Source organism: Hypomesus nipponensis, chromosome 11 (assembly GCF_054491055.1).
Source record: "Hypomesus nipponensis isolate SF chromosome 11, ASM5449105v1, whole genome shotgun sequence".
Lineage (NCBI taxonomy): Eukaryota > Metazoa > Chordata > Actinopteri > Osmeriformes > Osmeridae > Hypomesus > Hypomesus nipponensis.
The window spans coordinates 14,863,168-14,879,464 of record NC_140371.1 but is presented as its reverse complement, the minus strand read 5'-3'; the positions used below and the strand labels follow the sequence as shown (position 1 = coordinate 14,879,464).

The window sequence follows — 16,297 nt, the reverse complement described above, 5'->3', positions numbered from 1 at the left end:
TTCCACGCAAGTGAGCGGGAGATTTAATATACGAGTCTGGGAGGCATTCCTCCTGCAGAAGGCAACATTCTGGCTGCGGGCCTAAACCAATAATGGGGGAAAACAGGGCTGAGAGCAGGCCAAATGGAGCCTCCAGATGGGGCTACGGCACAACGAGCTGGATGGAGAGGGAGGGGAGAGGGGGAAGAGGGACCGCGGAGAAGGAGGGCAGGAGAAAAGAGGAACCAGAAGAATTGGAGCAGTAGGACAAGAGGGGGAAGAGGTTACAGGTTGGGACGAGGGTTGCTCCCGTGACGGGAGGGTGTCATCTCGCGGCGGCTGTGCACGAACATGTTTGTGTGCTGTGCGTGGAGCTGCCATGTTGCACAGGAAGAATGAGGCGACTTACCGCTCTCGCTCTTCTCAATCACGTCCACCACCTCTCCCACCTGCAGGCCGATCTCCGCGTTCTCCTGCTTCTCGTAGTTGGCCACCACCACGTACTGCTCCAGCAGCATGGGGTCCGCGCCGTCCAGACCTGGCGTGGATGGGAAAAAACATGCCGTCAGCCAGCTGCTGCCCGCGGGCCTGCGAGAGCGACCGCCGGACACCCGTTGCGCCATAGGCCAATTTGTCAGGGGAGCTCAGCCAATTGGAACACAAGCTGGGCTCAGTGCATCTTCCCAAGAGTCTGGCCATATAGATGGATCACCACCCAGCAGCCCGACACCCGGGGCAGAGCAGAGGCCAGGAGAAAACCACAGCTCCCAGAAAGTCCAAAATTGTCCGGCAACTGGCTAGAGAGAATCCATTCTACTGTGTTGGGGGGCCTCATCCGTAGTCCAGCAAATCTGAGATGGATGAGTGGATGTGGCCAGCTAGAGAGGGATCGTGAGGGAAGAGAGGGCTGGGCGGAGAGAGAGAGAGAGAGAGCTGCAGACGCTTGTGGACGGAACAGAGGACTAGAAGAGAGGAACGGTTTCCCCTGGAAAATAAACAGCCTGCTAAAAAGCCTCCTTCTCCTCTTCCTCCTCCTCCTGCTGCTGCTCTGTGGGGCTGGGGCTGGAGGACGAGTAGGGGGGTTGTGTACGCCAATCAAAAGAGTCGACACCAGAGGCCTTAAATAGAACCAGATGAGGGGGCTGGAGCTGAGTTGGGAGGGCGGAGTCTCTGCTGCTGTGAAACTCTAGAGACTTGACTCTCACTCTGTCCGGCCAATGGACAGCTACCTCTCTGGGTTAACCATGTAGGTGCCAGCAATGGTTAAGTTTCAACATTATGGTTTCAACAGTATTATTACATTATACTCCTGATTGTATGCCTTGTAAGCACTAATTGTAACTTGTTTATACCACTAATCTGATTGCGTACTGTCCATCGTTGTTGATGCGACACATGCTAGATTTTGAAAGTGCCAGGTTCAGCTTTTGGAAGAGCAAAAATAGCTACCTGTTGCATGATTTCAAAGAAACCTACACACCACTATACACCATGAAACCATGAAAATTGCCTCAAAGCACATCCAGCTGTACCTCAAACAGAGACAGCCCATCTGAGCAGCAGAACTAACCAGGGTCAGCTGCAGCAGAGGCTTGGTTCACACATTACTGCTGGCTCCCAATCCCCTCTGGCTCAAGGTCAGCATCACTGTACATGTAGGTAACATTCACCAAATGTGAGTAGTTCTTTACAATTATTGTTGTTCTAGGTTACAGTGGTCAGGGCAAGAATGAATGCCAATTGAAGAACTCATAGGTTCAGGTTGCATTCTGACAGCTTTTGTTTTACTGACTGTCAAACAAACCTTTGAAATAGTAGAGTGGAATATTCAGTTTCAGCTCACTTAATAAAGAAAAATGGGCAGAAAAATTTAAACGAAAGTCAAACAAGATGTAATAAAAACATAATTCAAATGGTGGTAAACTCAGAATCTGGAACAAGGTACAAGAGGGTTCTTACATAAAGGATGGAAAATAACTGCAATCCCATCCATTAAACAGAAGGGACTTAGATAAGGGGTGATTAAGATGGCCTGGATAAAGGTGCTGGTCGAAAGAGAAGACCTGATGACATTAACTGAGACTGAAGATGCACATTTCCGTAAGTTAGGATTATATCTCCATTTATTGTTGAAAGACAAATCTGGAAAGTCATTAAACTCATAAATCGTCTGGATGAGCTCGACTTTAATAGAATCCAAACTGCAGATACTTCCAGAGTCTGACGTTGAATCAGTGTGGTTTCTCTGTGGTTTATGTAGCGTTCACATTATTTGCGTAAAAAGCATTGCTCACCGCAAGCTTGGGTGGATAGGCAAGAGAGGAGCTCATCCTATCAGAGAGAGCAGGATCGCACCCCCATGCTGCTTAAATACCTTACTGAGAGCCCACAACCTTCACAGCTTCACCGGAGGTTTTTCAAAAGTGGAGCCTGCTTTGGAAAGTTCTGACTTTTGTCTTTGGTCCCACATGTTTTATGATATACCTCTTTGAATCACCAAATTCAGAGCCTAGTCATCACAGCCAAGCTCCTGAAATGGAAGAAAAACCAAGGAATTTTTACGAACTGTCATGAACGATAGTAAGATGGATGGCGGACAACCCCAAATCAAATAAATGCCATCTCCTAAAAGTTCTGGACACTTACTTGTCAGAAATGGGAAATCAGTCACTTTCCTTGATGTCATTTCCTGACACACGTGTAAAGCCCAATGGGGCGTGGTCTGATCAATCAGGATTTGGGAATTCACGTAGAACAACCTCAAATCATGTTGTTGAAGCACATGGCTGAACGCCTGATGTTACCTAGGGAGGTAAACCCTCTAGACTCTAGTCTGTATGAATGAGTAAAGGCTTTGTCAGCACACTCAGTAGGGCTGAAAAACAAAAGCTAATATTTCAACATTGTTCAGGAAATGAAATGTTTTGCATCAGCAGGAAGAAAAGACCAAGACAAGACGTACAAGTGTGAGAAAAATGAGGTGAAACAGCCTTAACCATAATAGACCTCTGTGTGTGTGTGTGTGTGTGTGTGATCCCTCCCCCCATATGCACAGCAAAGAGCTATTTATGAGCTCTTAAAAGAGAGCTTTCTCCAGCAGACGTTAGACTGTGATCAGATAGCCATATTAGCTACTCTCTCTGTTTATGTCTCTCCTCCCTCTGATTTATACATACACTTCCTGCCCCCACCCATGCACTCCCTATCGCCCCCTCACCTTGTCTTACCGCCCCCCCCCCCCCCCCCCCAACCCTCTCCCTACATACACACACCCACACACGCACACACTCCTCGACAGCAGCCCGGTCCAAGAGGACAGTTGGGAGCTTTGCAAGAATGCATCTTCTGAGAAGGAAACAGGGGAGTTGGGGATTTCAAAACCGTTTGTTGGTTTACCTCAGGGCATTCTCTCCCTTCCTTTCTCCATGTCAGACGTTTAGATATTCAACTCAGGGTTGGGTTGTGGAGCAGTTTGGTGCTCCCAAACATGAAGCTGTAGGCTGCAAGTTCTGCTGCAGCTCACAAGAGCAGAGTGTCAGACCATATGTGGACAGGAACTGGCAGAGGGAGAGGTCTTTGTTTGGGCCATCAGCTGAGAGTGTGTGGGTGGATGAGGACGCGGAGGGATACTGTTTAATGTTATCCACAGATGCATTCACATCACTAAACTGCAATGCCAATTTTCTAAGTTCCTCAATCCTCTGCGGGTGGAAATCAAATCTGTTGAATCTTAGATTCGATGGTTTGAATGTGATATCCACAAAGACAGGAAGTTTCTGTTTATGTGTTAGTGAACTCAACAAGAGACTGTTATGAATGATCTCCACATGCATACTGTACATGCAGATCCATAACATCTGTCCAAATCTGGAAATCTCTCTTGTTTCTGCAGTTGTGTTCTTTGGTGTCCTTAAATGTCCCAACTGGCCCAAACTTTGTTTGAAGTTATCCCAATAAGCTTGCTAGCTGCTCCTGGGATGGAAGGTTCTCCAGGTTGGAAATCCGAGAGACGATTCTATGTCAGGTCAGTGTAAGTGTTTGGAGTGGGTTAGTGCAGCACCCTACCGCGACACAGAGTCAACATGGAGAAACGTAACCATTTACAATTGTGTTTCTTTCTGCAACTTCAGAGTTTATTAAGAGGTTGACATACTCTGACTCGTCACATAATGGCATGGTTAACCTTCTCTGACCTTTGAGACCGTCATTATAAGAGAGACGTTTCACCTGAGTGAGTCTGTGTGAATTCAATCTTTCAGGTGCCATGTGCTGGATGGCGGTTTGTGAATAAAAGCCCTGTCTGGAAGGTGGGCTCAGTATTCAATGGGTTTATCACGAGAAGTGTGACACAGTCAATGGTTGTTCAAGAGTTAGAGGAGCATATATTCCTCCATAATGATTTCCTGAACTGGGCCAAACCTTTATTTGTGCCCTACACACATTCACATACCTCTTGAAGTACCCTTTACCCCTGTGTAGACCAACACCTTGACCCCACATTTCCCCCCTTTCTCTGCACATGCGCCATGCGCACACACGCACGTACACACACACGCGCACAAACACCGCTCCGAAGCCTCCCGAGTCCCCCGGCTCCTCTGAAGCCAGCGCGGCTGCACACATGCAGACTCCCCCAGTCTGAGCGTAACTCTGAAATGGTTTCCACTTGCCACGTAAACCTCTCTCTCTCTCTCTCTCTCTCTCTCTCTCTCTCTCTCTCTCTCTCTCCCTCTCTCTCCCCCTCTCTCCCTCTCTCTCCCTCCCTCCCTCCCTCCCTCCCTCCCTCCCTCCCTCCCTCCCTCCCTCCCTCCCTCCCTCCCTCCCTCCCTCCCTCTCTCTCCCTCTCTCTCTCTCTCCATCTGCTTTTCACATGCACTGCACCCCCCAGTGCTCCCTCTTCCTTTCACTCGCTCAACTCAATGAGCCTCTCCATCCCTATGCTGCTCCCTTCCCATCCCTCCCCCTTTTTTTCTCTCTCTCTCTTTCTTTCACTCCACCCCTCTCTTTGCCTTCCTTTTCTCCCTCTCTCACTCTTTGCCTCCTACGTTTGCGCAAATGTACTGTCTCGTAATGTTGTTTCTGGAAGTTGCCCTTCAAAAATGCCCACCTGTGAATGAACTGCGCACATGCAGCATGTAGAGAAACCAGAGTTAACCAGAAGTTAACCGAAGCGGTATCAGTCAACATTTTTGCAAAGAGTCCCGAGCCTTTTCACGTTTTGAATGTTGTGCGTTTGGTTAATTTTTAACTAGCTCCTCTCAAGCTCAACAAACAAGTTACTTCACAAAACAAAAAGGACTGGTGCAAAGGGACGCTAAGATAAACAGTGCATAACAAGTAAGGTATGTTACTTCATGACTCTCGAGATAAAGAGCAAGAATATGATGTTGACTCAACTGTGAGTGGACTGCTTCCAGTGGAGAGCCCCATGAGCAATTGATTTGATTGCGATGGAAGTTGCAGTTGGAGAACAATAACTAAATTGCAGGCCAGAGCCTTACTGAAACCACATGAAGGAGCAATTCACTCGTCGGACAGTGTATCACTCCCATTCAATCACAGGGGAAGACTTGCCACACTATCTGAGTCGTATCCTAGGATTTATCCATAGGGGACTCAACACAGGGATGCCCCTAGCAATGGCAGCAGTTTAGAGGGAAGGGGGAGGAGAGGGAGGGAGAGGAAGAGAAGAAGAAGCGACAGGTAGGGGAAGAGGAAAAAGAGAGCGAGAGTGAAAGAGAGAGAGAAAGCATGATGATGAAGTCGATGTTGATTAGAGCGTCATAGCTCCGGCAGTTCCATACCAGGTAGAAAGTCTTCCTAAACCCAGCTGAAACCACTTGCAGTTTTGTGGCCAGGGGCAGCATTTTCCTGTTGGAGTCGAGGCTCATTCAACTCTTCAGGGAGACCCGCAGCATGTCATTACAGAGACCATAAGCTGCAGATACAGCAAGAAATTGGCCACATGCTTGCTCACTCTCTGTGCTGTCTTGCTTCACTGGAGCTGAATTCATATCTCTCAGCAGGGTTAACTGTTCACGTTTCTCTTCTAAGGAAGACCTCAGCAGGAGATGGCTAGAGGGAATACTGTGAAGTTTGGTTACATCAGGAGCACAATGTAAAACTGTCACACATACTTCTCCTACTTTGAGCGTAGCCCAGGCCTCCAATCTCCATCTTCATGGAACGCGTCTAATTTCTAGTACCGACTGAATGTAGGCTAGGAGACACACGGACCTGAAATCAGGCAGTCTTTCCATTTCTCTATGTCAAAGGAATTTGCTATTACGTAAAGGCCCAATACAATGGAGTATATAATGAAATTAACTTGGAGTCTTATTTCATTTGGTGGCAACTTCAATGCAGATGCCCTAGTTCTAAAAGAGGTGCAGAGAAAGTGCAGGCGGCCAGATAAAAAAAAAGTCTGACCACAAATACATACCTAAGTCAATTATAGTAATGATTACAACAGGCTTGTGTTAAGGATCATTTGCAAAACTTAAGTTCAGAGAAGCCTCCACAGCCTATGGCTGAAATTAAGAGGAGCACATGCAGCCCAAAGCATGCAATCCTATATTTCTTGTGGCACGGCAGTCAAAAATAACATGCATTCACAGACACACACGCGCACACACACAAGCACAGACACATGCGCACGCACATACGCACATACAAACACACAAGCACAGACACACACTCATGGTCATGGTCATAGTTTAGATACACAGCTGTTCCTCCAGCTCCTCTGAGTCCTCTGTGAAACCCACCCACGAGTCCACACACACACACACACGTCTGAACCCTACCACCCAACCCTAGCATGGTGGATACACAGCATAGCACCACAAACAGGTGGTCACTCCCTTCCAATGCTGTTTGCTAACCCTTTCATCTCTAGAAGCCAGGCTAGGTCCAGGTGTGTGTCCTCGGCATAGGGCTGATATGTTATCACATTGGCTTCATTGCTGCTTTGTTCAGCTGTCAGTGGGAAATGTGATCATCAGAGTTTAAGTTCTGTCTTGTTTCATAAAAGCGATGCACATTACAGACTTTCATACTACCACATAGAGCTCGCTAAACAATGTTGGTCATTTGATATTGGAGACAGTTCATACATCAGGGTTACACATATTGAAAAGTGAATGCATTGGAGTCATTCATCAAAAGGCGCAGCGTCGCTTTAAAGCCTCTCATAAGACAGACAGGGTGAAGACGTCTTACCTGACTTGCGTTTCGCGGAGCCTCCACATTCTCTGAAAGAGAAGCAAAACCAGAGAGTCATTGTGAGAGCGGGACAGATAGAGGGAACCTATACTGCCACAGCAGAAACGTACTGCCCTGTCATGCCCAGTGCGCTGCGTTCTACTGTACACGAGCCACCAGCCAAGCCCTTATTAAGAATGCACTGACACCCCATTCTGAGCATGCAAGACGGGGAGGGAGGCAGCTAGACGGAGGAGAGGGTGGAGAGGGCGTCCGCTTGTCAACGAGAGTGACGAGTAAACTGTGCTTTGGAGTTTGGGTGCACTTTTTCCACACGTTTGTGTTAAGATGTGCGTGCATGTGTCTGCGGCAGCTGGCATTACCGCACAGAATGGTCCAGTCATTGGACAATGTGGTGTCATACACGACGAGGCTGTCCCATTCGCGCTGATGGAAATAAGCCCTTTGTTCCAAAGCCAATGCTAGACCCTTTCGTCTGCTTCTGAATGACTGAATTCATGAATGGATCAGCTTTAACCATTCAAAGGAACCGTCAGACAACACACCATGGAGTTGACCGTGCAAAAGAAACTGTGGACTGGCTGTGTTCATCCTGTGTTCCGTGTATTTGTCTAGTATGTGCGTGTGTGTGTGTGTGTCTATGTGTACAGTATGTGCGTGCATGCAAGTCAGTGTATGAGGGTGAATGTGTGAACAGTAATTGTTTATGGATACTCTGTGTCCGTGCTAGGGAAATGCTGGCTGTCTGCACATACTCATTTGTTTAACTGCAGTGTGAACACAGCGTTGAGAGACTGAAGGTGGAGGGGGATGAAAAGGTGAGGCAGGGGGCAGGACTGGAGGGCAGGCAGAACTCATGGAAAGGACCTAATATTTGGATGAGCTCTATTCATTTTTTTCCATGGCTTTGTTTGTCAACCTCGAGTTTTAAATGGGAACAATGCAGGTTTAAAAGCTAAAGCAAATCTGTAGTGGTCTGTCTTGATGGATGTGCTGGCATCCTGTAGCATAAAGCTACATTGTAACTTGTATTAAACTTCTATAGTCAGTTGATGTGAATGATAGGCCAACAGTCGTCTCTCTTGATGGGCACTAAGGCCTTTCTTGAGCTGCAAGTCCATTGCCAGTTGCTGTCATTGTAGTGTTATACAACTCTTTTCTGTGTTATTTCTTCATGTCTTATCTTAGAATCCAGCGTGCTGTGCTTACTAATCATTTGATTCACTGCTATATCATGTGTGAGAGGTTAAACAATCTCATGTATTGACCCTCTGACTTGGCCAACCTATACATATGGTTTATGGAGCAAAATTTAAGAACCACCATTAATGAAATATGATAATACAACACACAGGATTTCAATTAACAAATCCTTATTTGTTGATTTTGTTGTTCTATTCATATAAATTATAGAAAATACAATTGTCTGTCATTTCATTTAAATAATTTAAACGAGTCACTCTCCAAATATAGCCATGCTTCCCGTCCATATATAATATCTATATGTAACCACCTCAGCCTAGACAAAGAGAGAATACTTCAGTGGAGAGAGAATAGAGCTGTTCTGTGAGGCTGTGCTGGCCTCTGGAGCTCTTTATGGGCCTGTTCCTCAGTGGCATATGAAAGGCATTACCGTGGAGGGCTGGGGGTAGGGGCGGGCCTAGGTGGAGGGTCAGGGGGGCTTCAGAGGCCTCCAGATGGGGAGGAGTGGGTTGGAGGGATGGAGGAGACTCTGCTGGGCTAGGTGGAGTTAGGGACCAGAGGGATACTTGAGCAGCCAAGCTAGTGAGTGAGCAGGAACCAGACCCTTCCCTGGGGGTGAAAGCTCACATAACCCTGGTTCTCTACGTTCCCGAAAGTAGTTAAATCTAATAGATGTGGGGATGGTGAAGGAGAGGAGGTACAATATGTTCAAATGCTATTAAAATGCTTAAGAAGTGTTTGCTAAACTTTTAACCTCTTGCTCACTAGCTAAAGCCACAAATAGGGTATTGTCGATTCCACCATCTACCATGAGTCTAACAACAACTATCTTGCTCAGTCTCTCTCTCTCTGTCACAATCACATACACACACACACACAGACAAAGATACAAAACGCATACACATAAAACACACACATTCCTCATTAAACAGGGTCCATCCCGAGTCGGAGTTGAGAATAACCATCTGTTTGTGCATAACTGCAGCTCAATCTCTGTAGGTGGGCCCATTAGGGATGGAATGTGTGAGATATTAGTCTTTTGCTCACAGTTCTGAGCCAGTTGGATTCCAGCCATAAGACTGCAGGGTCTGCTCTAACTAAACTCCGTAGAGGAACTCCAGTCTGAGTCTGACACAAGTCTGACCCTTGCATGCGTGACCCCTGGTCCCAGGTCAGGGCAGGGTTCATTAGGCAGGAAGCCATTATGATCAATGACAGCTGAGATATGTTGGATGAGTTGGGAGGGGGGCATTAGAGTCCTGAATACTCACAAAGAATGCAGAAAACCCATGCCTCAGACACCCCACTTTTGAACAAAGCTTAGTCATGGTAACCAAATGATGGTGATTTCTAGACCATAAATCAACTGCTAATAATACCTCTATATCAACATTTTCACAGTAGGAGGAAAGTCCATTTCACATCGCTGCATTCAGACGTGTGTATATGTGTGTCTACACGCGACTATGTCATTGATATGTACTGTATGCAGCAGCAAAAGCACTTCTGCTGATTAGACAGAGTGAACCTTATACCCCCTCACACACCCACACACACACACCCAGAGTCACCCCTTCACCCTGAACTGGAGCATTCTGATGCGTCCCCTGAGGTACAAAGCCATTAAGGTCCTCGTTCCTGATTAGGAGAAAGGCTTGAGGCAATGTAGCTTTTCAGCAGACTATTTTTTTTTCCTGGTGTTCCTGAATTGATCTCATTCATTTGAAATGACACAGCTCCCTCTGGCGTAGGTATAGTATTCCCTTTCTGTCGCTGTCAGAAACAAGACTTGTGTTTTTCCCTTCCAGGAGGTGGCAGCAGAGAAAAGCTCCAGTTCTTTTGCCCAGCTAATCCCTCCTATATATCTTTGTAAAACATCAGGTATGTTCTCTTGAAGTCTCCTTTTTAAGTCTGTACTCAAAGTGAGCCGGCTACTCTGGGTGGTATGGCCTCTGCTCCCAGACCAGTAAGATAAAGCTGTACAGGGCCATCTCAGCGACTGCGGGGGGATCCGACTTTGAAGTGGGATTATCCTGTCTGTGTGTTCACAAGGGAATGGGGGTAGTGAGACTGGCCTGTGGGTTGGTTAGCTGAGACCACTAAGAAATATGTTGAAACAGCAGAGATAGACAATGCACGAACTGATGCATGGATGATGTTTAACATTAGGAGGTCTCAAAACGTGCTGATGTATTAGGATAACAGAGACACTGCTTGGGCACGTGACCCTTAAGAAAACAGATGCAGAAGGGGCCACAAGACAAATTGGATAAGTGCAAAAAAAACACCAGAAAAGGATCATTTCAGAGTTTCTAACATGAGAGCTGCCCTTTGATTCCACTCCCAGGGCCTTGACTAAGAACCGAGTATAACATATGAGTTGTAGCAAAACCTTTTCTGACCTGATACCTGAACTCAACCCCCCTCTCATTGAAGACTTAGTATGGGATCATGTGTCAGTTCCAAAATCTCTTCATTAATAAAACACCAGACACAAGAATGACTATCCATCATCTGGGAGACATGCTGTGACCTCGGGGATCACAGGACAATGTGGGGGCAGACATCTGCACCAGCTGCAGCAAACACACACACAAATACACACACACACACACACACACACACACAAACAGGCACATGACGTTTCCAAACATTTGCTACGTGTAATCCACTCGGGGGCAGTGTTTAACTACAACCGAAATAGGGGAGGATATTTCCTACGATCTGCAACACATTTTTTAAACATCATTCATGGAATACTTAATTTACAGATGAAAGCAGCCACTCTCCTTGTAGATGAAAAGCGAAACCTACTCTTTGGGAGGGTTGAGATCTTCAGCATTGGTCTCGAAAAACCTGAGAACTTCTTCACTTTGGGAAATATGTTGAGGAAGTTTCATGAGGGCCTTCAGCAAGGAAGAGAAGAAGACAGGACAAAGACAGTATTACACTATGGACACAATATTACGCATGATGATCATTAATAGCACAATTACAGTAGCCAGTGTCCGCTGTGGATCTACAATTTGTCCGGCAACTATTTTTGTCAAGTCTAAGGCACACATATATATATGCATGTGTTCCTCTCTTTGTGTGCGTGTGCTGCTGTATGGTTGTCGTTTTAGTGTTGCTGCGGATGGCAACGTTTACAGTGCAGCCACGTTAGGCTGCGGAAAGGATGAAGGGGAGGTCTGGAAGGCAAGGAAGGGAAGGAAGAGTGATCAGAGCCTGGGGAGAGGATAAGACAGAGGAAAACAGATGGAGGGAGATAGACAGGCACACTGGGCTCTGCCAAAACTAGGACTCAGCTTGGCTGCTTTGAAAACTACAAATGGCCACGCTGCATGTAAACAAACATGACACGTACACAAGTGAGCAAGCTATTTTATAGTAAAGAAAGCGTATAGAAAAAATAGAACTTCATATAAAGAAGTTATAGGACGTATTATTAGACTGTGTTGTGTAATGTTGTTGGCATTTGGCGCTGTTCCGTGTTTGTGTATGTGTTTCTGACCCCTGCTGCACATAAATTTCCTTTTGAAGGATAAATAAAGTTGAAAGTTGAATAAAGTTGAAAGTTGAAGTTTGAATAGACTAAAGAATCTGTCTTTCAAAATAAAGTTTTACTTTGCCAGCATACTATGCAGAGGCCTGTTTCTCCACAGTTTATGCGTGTTCTTGAAAATACTGACACACTTGGCACTCTGCCTGCCCCACATTCCAGACTGAAACCCAATGAAGGTAACAAGGTCAGGTACAGCTGGGAGCGGTATTGCCTCCCAACCTCCTCTTCATCCTTCCCTCGCTACTCCTCCTCCTGTGCTGACTCATCCTTTTTCTGCGGATGCTGCGTTTGTCCTTTGTGCCCCCCAGTTCCCCGTTTCCTATATACGCTGGCTATTTACATTTCTGAGAGGAAATGACAGGCACAGATAGAGCTGGGCTTTCCTGTGCTGGCTGATGGGGAGGAGGGTTGGAGGGAGGGAGGGGGACTGTCACTGAGTCCACAGAAGGCACGAACACAGAGGACTCTATAACGGGACTTTCTGGATGTCAAATATGTGTGAATTCTTTTGAAATGTCGTATGACAGGAAATATGGAAAACTGATAAACCATTGTCATGTTATCATGTTGTGCAGTATAATGTCCACTAGCAAACATTTCATTGACAAACGGTTGATTGTTCCCAGTTCAGAAGAGATTCTGGTCTTACTCTGCAGTAGTCATCCAGATGTCTCAATCGTTTGACAGCAACATCTCTGATGTGACTCCGGCGGAATAAGACTTTACCTGAAACCAAACAGAACACTTTTTGTTGCAATTCAAGAAAGTACCTGCAGGTGGCAAAGAGATCATTTCCAAAGACTGGAACAATGGCACAAGAGGACAGCAATGAATTAGCTGCAGAGAAATAGAGCAAATCTATGTGTTTTACAGTTTGTCTGTATTACTGTGGAGCAAATCCACAGGGAACACAATGGTGAGGTTCAGTTTACTCCTGAAGAAATTCAGTGAGTCTATGTGAATACATTGACAGGGTGTATGACATCCATTGCCAGCCAGATTGTTTACTTTCTGCAGGGATAAGTGCACAGGCAGATTCTCCCTCCCTGTTTAGCTAGCTAGGTCCTACAGCAGAGGTAAACAACACTGTCCAGACTGGAGCTCCAGTCTTCAGCTATCTGACAATGTTACTTTTCAGTCCTCTGGGAAGGCTAGGGTTATCAGATTAGCTCAAGCCACCCCTCCCAGCCTCTTCCAGTCACACCACACCATGCTTTATTTAGGTTAGACGGAGCAAAGTTGTTGGAAATCTGACCTTTAGAATAAAATGATACATTACTTACTGAAAAGACACCCGGCTATATGTCAACACTGAGCGCATAGAATTCCACTGTCATACACCAGCATCAACAGGCAGACATGAACACAGAAATCAAGCAATCCACTATGCTGTGGTGAGTGTATAACGCTCGCTGTCTGCATGCTCACCTGGTAAGAACGGAATGATCCTCTTTTTGGGGTCCTTTTGTCCTCCCTCAATTGGGAATTTGTCAAGAAGCTGCATCTGAAATCAAAAGAGAAGGGGATTAAACATGGTCGTTTTAGACCAAAAAACTCCTGGGTGAACCCAAAATGTACCCAAAATATTGGATTCATATGTAAATACTAAATACCAAAATGTTATGTGTTCTCTCCAATTACACCATATAAACAAAGACAGAATGAATCTGTTCAGAGGGAACTGGAAGAGATTAGAAAATCGCAGCAAGCTTGGCTCTCTGTTTTAGTACGTCTGTTTTAGTATGTCTGTTTTAGTATGCGCCTGTGTTTGTGTATATCTGGGGACGGGGGTGATGTCATAAACTCAGAAGAGCACTCAGTGAAATGACCACAATAAGGGGTGTCATTACATAGCCAGTATGTAAAGACACCAGACACAGGGCCTCTTTGATCTCTGGGGCGTCAGACAGACAGGCTAACGTCACCTCGAGTCATCTGCACCCACACTCAGTACACATCTCAGTGGAGATAGACCATCGGTCGACCATCAGTGCTGCTACCGAGCCCACAACATCCTATAACCCAATTACACACCGTCATTCAGTCCAAGAAGCAGATGTGCATCAAATACATACTGCATGATGTGGTCTTTCATGAGGAGATTAGATAAATGCTTCTCTCTTCTGATCGATTGCCTGCTTGAGCTGTGTGCACATCCGTGTAAGTTGGAGACCTTGTACTGACATGCGTGTGCAGAAGTATTAAGTGTTTGCGTCATGCTCACTGAGTTTCAAGTTTCCTTAAATAATAAATCACTGCAACGCACTGAAGTCAATGAATGCACGCAGGACGGTACAGCGACATGTCTGTCTGGCTGCACGTGCAATCGAGCACTGCCTCGATCCAGATGTGATGAAGGCTGCACAGAGTCAGTTAAAACACACACATCTAGGCCTGTGGGAAGAATGAGCGGCACATGAGCCAAACAGAACCAGGTGGACAAACAATGTTCGACCCACTTTGTGGCTGAATTGGGCCCGTTCTGTCTGGGTCTTTAAGAGTTGTAGTATGTGGGACTACAATACTCGAGAGAGCAGGATTAGTTCTCTTCTTGTGGTTGTCTCGCTTGCTCCTTCTATGCTAACATTGCTAAAAGTCGAAATCTCTCCAGGACCTTGGCATTTCCCCCTCCTCTGATGCACAGACAGCAAACAAGGAGTGGTTTCCTTTGAAGAGGTCACCCCACATTGTTGTGCTTTGAGGGTAAAAGGGAACACTGAATGTTGAGAGCTGTGTCGGTTAACCAATGCATCTCAATAAAAAGACATGTAAAAACAGAAAAGGAAGATTCCAATGGTAGACTTCAGCCTGCACAAAAGCTATAAGGGAGTGCTTTTACAACCATCCACAAAGGGAGAACCTGGTCAATATTCCTATACAATAAGTCACTTTGTTTGACACACCCTTTAGCATATTTTGGGTATTTCTGTTGGCCATCAGGCTTCTACTCAATACCAGCTGGGAGAATTCTCTTCACAGCTTTCTGACATATCTCTGGCTCGTATAGACCGTTCCCAACCCCGACCACAGTGATGATAGAATCCCCTGAGGGCTGACTGGATACTCTCTGGACAGGTGGGAAAATCTTCCCCATGGCAACGTTCGAAAAGCATGGAACACATCTTGCCTTTTGGGTATTTCTCCTGTTACAGCTACTTGTGGTGGTTTCCCGGGAGACTTGTCTTTACTTACTTTTGTTCGGCTAGATGTAAAATGTTATAAAAATGCTGTGTCAGCCAAGTCACTAGCAAAATGAAGACAGCTTTGTAGCAACAGCTTGTTATATAGGTTGTTAACGCTTCCCTCCCACATCCCTAAAATGTTACTTCAACTCCTAAACAGCACTCAGAACTATTCCTCAGGAATCAACAAAGACAGAGCAAGAAAAAAAGAGATAGAAAGGAAAAAAGTCTAAAAGGAGACTAACAGTAGTTATGTATGAACAGTCAAACAATGAGTTTGTTCAGTGCGCAAGAACGCAGTCAGGGGGATGGTGGGGAAATGTTAGAGTGGGAAGACAATATAATTCCATGTTTTTTTCCCAGGCTTTTACCATCCACTGCACAGTTGGTTACTACATGAAATCCATGTTTAGCAGCCCTCTTGGTAAAATGTTTCACCTCACATAAGATTTCTTGTACATATCTTAATATAACAGTATGTAAGAAACTCAGAATACACAGGGAAGCGTCAGAAGTACATAGATTTTTTTGGCTTTTACCCTTATGTTACTAAAAGCATAATCGTGCTTGGTCAATATTCAAACAGTTTATTAACTCCGCAATCCATCACTTTACTCAAACGTGTCTGCATTTACCACAGCACCATTAGTACATTCACACCCACAACTCTTGCAGTAATACCTCAGACTCAGGGTATGAGAGTTTTAAGGACTAAAACCTTGTTCCAGGCTGGCTTATGAAAGTAATCTAGGGCAGACAAATTACATTGCAGACAGGGTAGTTCTGATTCTGGTCCAATACCTCAAGTCAAAAATAAGGCCACTAAGGTTCCTGTGGAGGAGTTTCCAAAGAGCTGACGAAGGATAGGAAGCCAGGCCAGCTTGCACACACCACAATCCCCCTGAGGAATGCCCCGACCCCAGTGTGCTCTGTCCGCTGTGGTTTGAGGGTGTGGATGGGAGGGGATGAGAGCTTGTCTTTCTACGCGTAAACTCGGTTCGACTCACCGCAATTCTCTTGGCTTCCGACATTGGTGGCTCTCAAAACATTTCCCTCAGATACTAGAAAACGGTGCAGCAGAGTGCCAGCTCGGCAACATTTTAGAAAACAAGTGGAGCTAAATGACTTGAATGTATTTGAACAC

The 16,297-nt window shown here is 45.8% G+C and overlaps 1 protein-coding gene across 2 annotated transcripts in view; it reads right to left on the bottom strand.

Annotated features, from left to right (window-relative positions):
* Positions 1–16,297, bottom strand: part of LOC146268295 (SH3 and PX domain-containing protein 2A-like) — a 38,967-nt gene that overhangs the window by 18,212 nt on the left and 4,458 nt on the right. For both annotated transcript variants that reach the window (XM_084709737.1, XM_084709738.1), the window contains exons 3-7: positions 13,400–13,475; positions 12,621–12,697; positions 11,221–11,312; positions 7,201–7,232; positions 389–517 (exon numbers count right to left, since the gene is read on the bottom strand). In XM_084709737.1, coding sequence (XP_084565863.1) covers positions 389–517; positions 7,201–7,232; positions 11,221–11,312; positions 12,621–12,697; positions 13,400–13,475 — 406 coding nt within the window. The remainder of the gene's footprint in view (positions 1–388; positions 518–7,200; positions 7,233–11,220; positions 11,313–12,620; positions 12,698–13,399; positions 13,476–16,297) is intronic.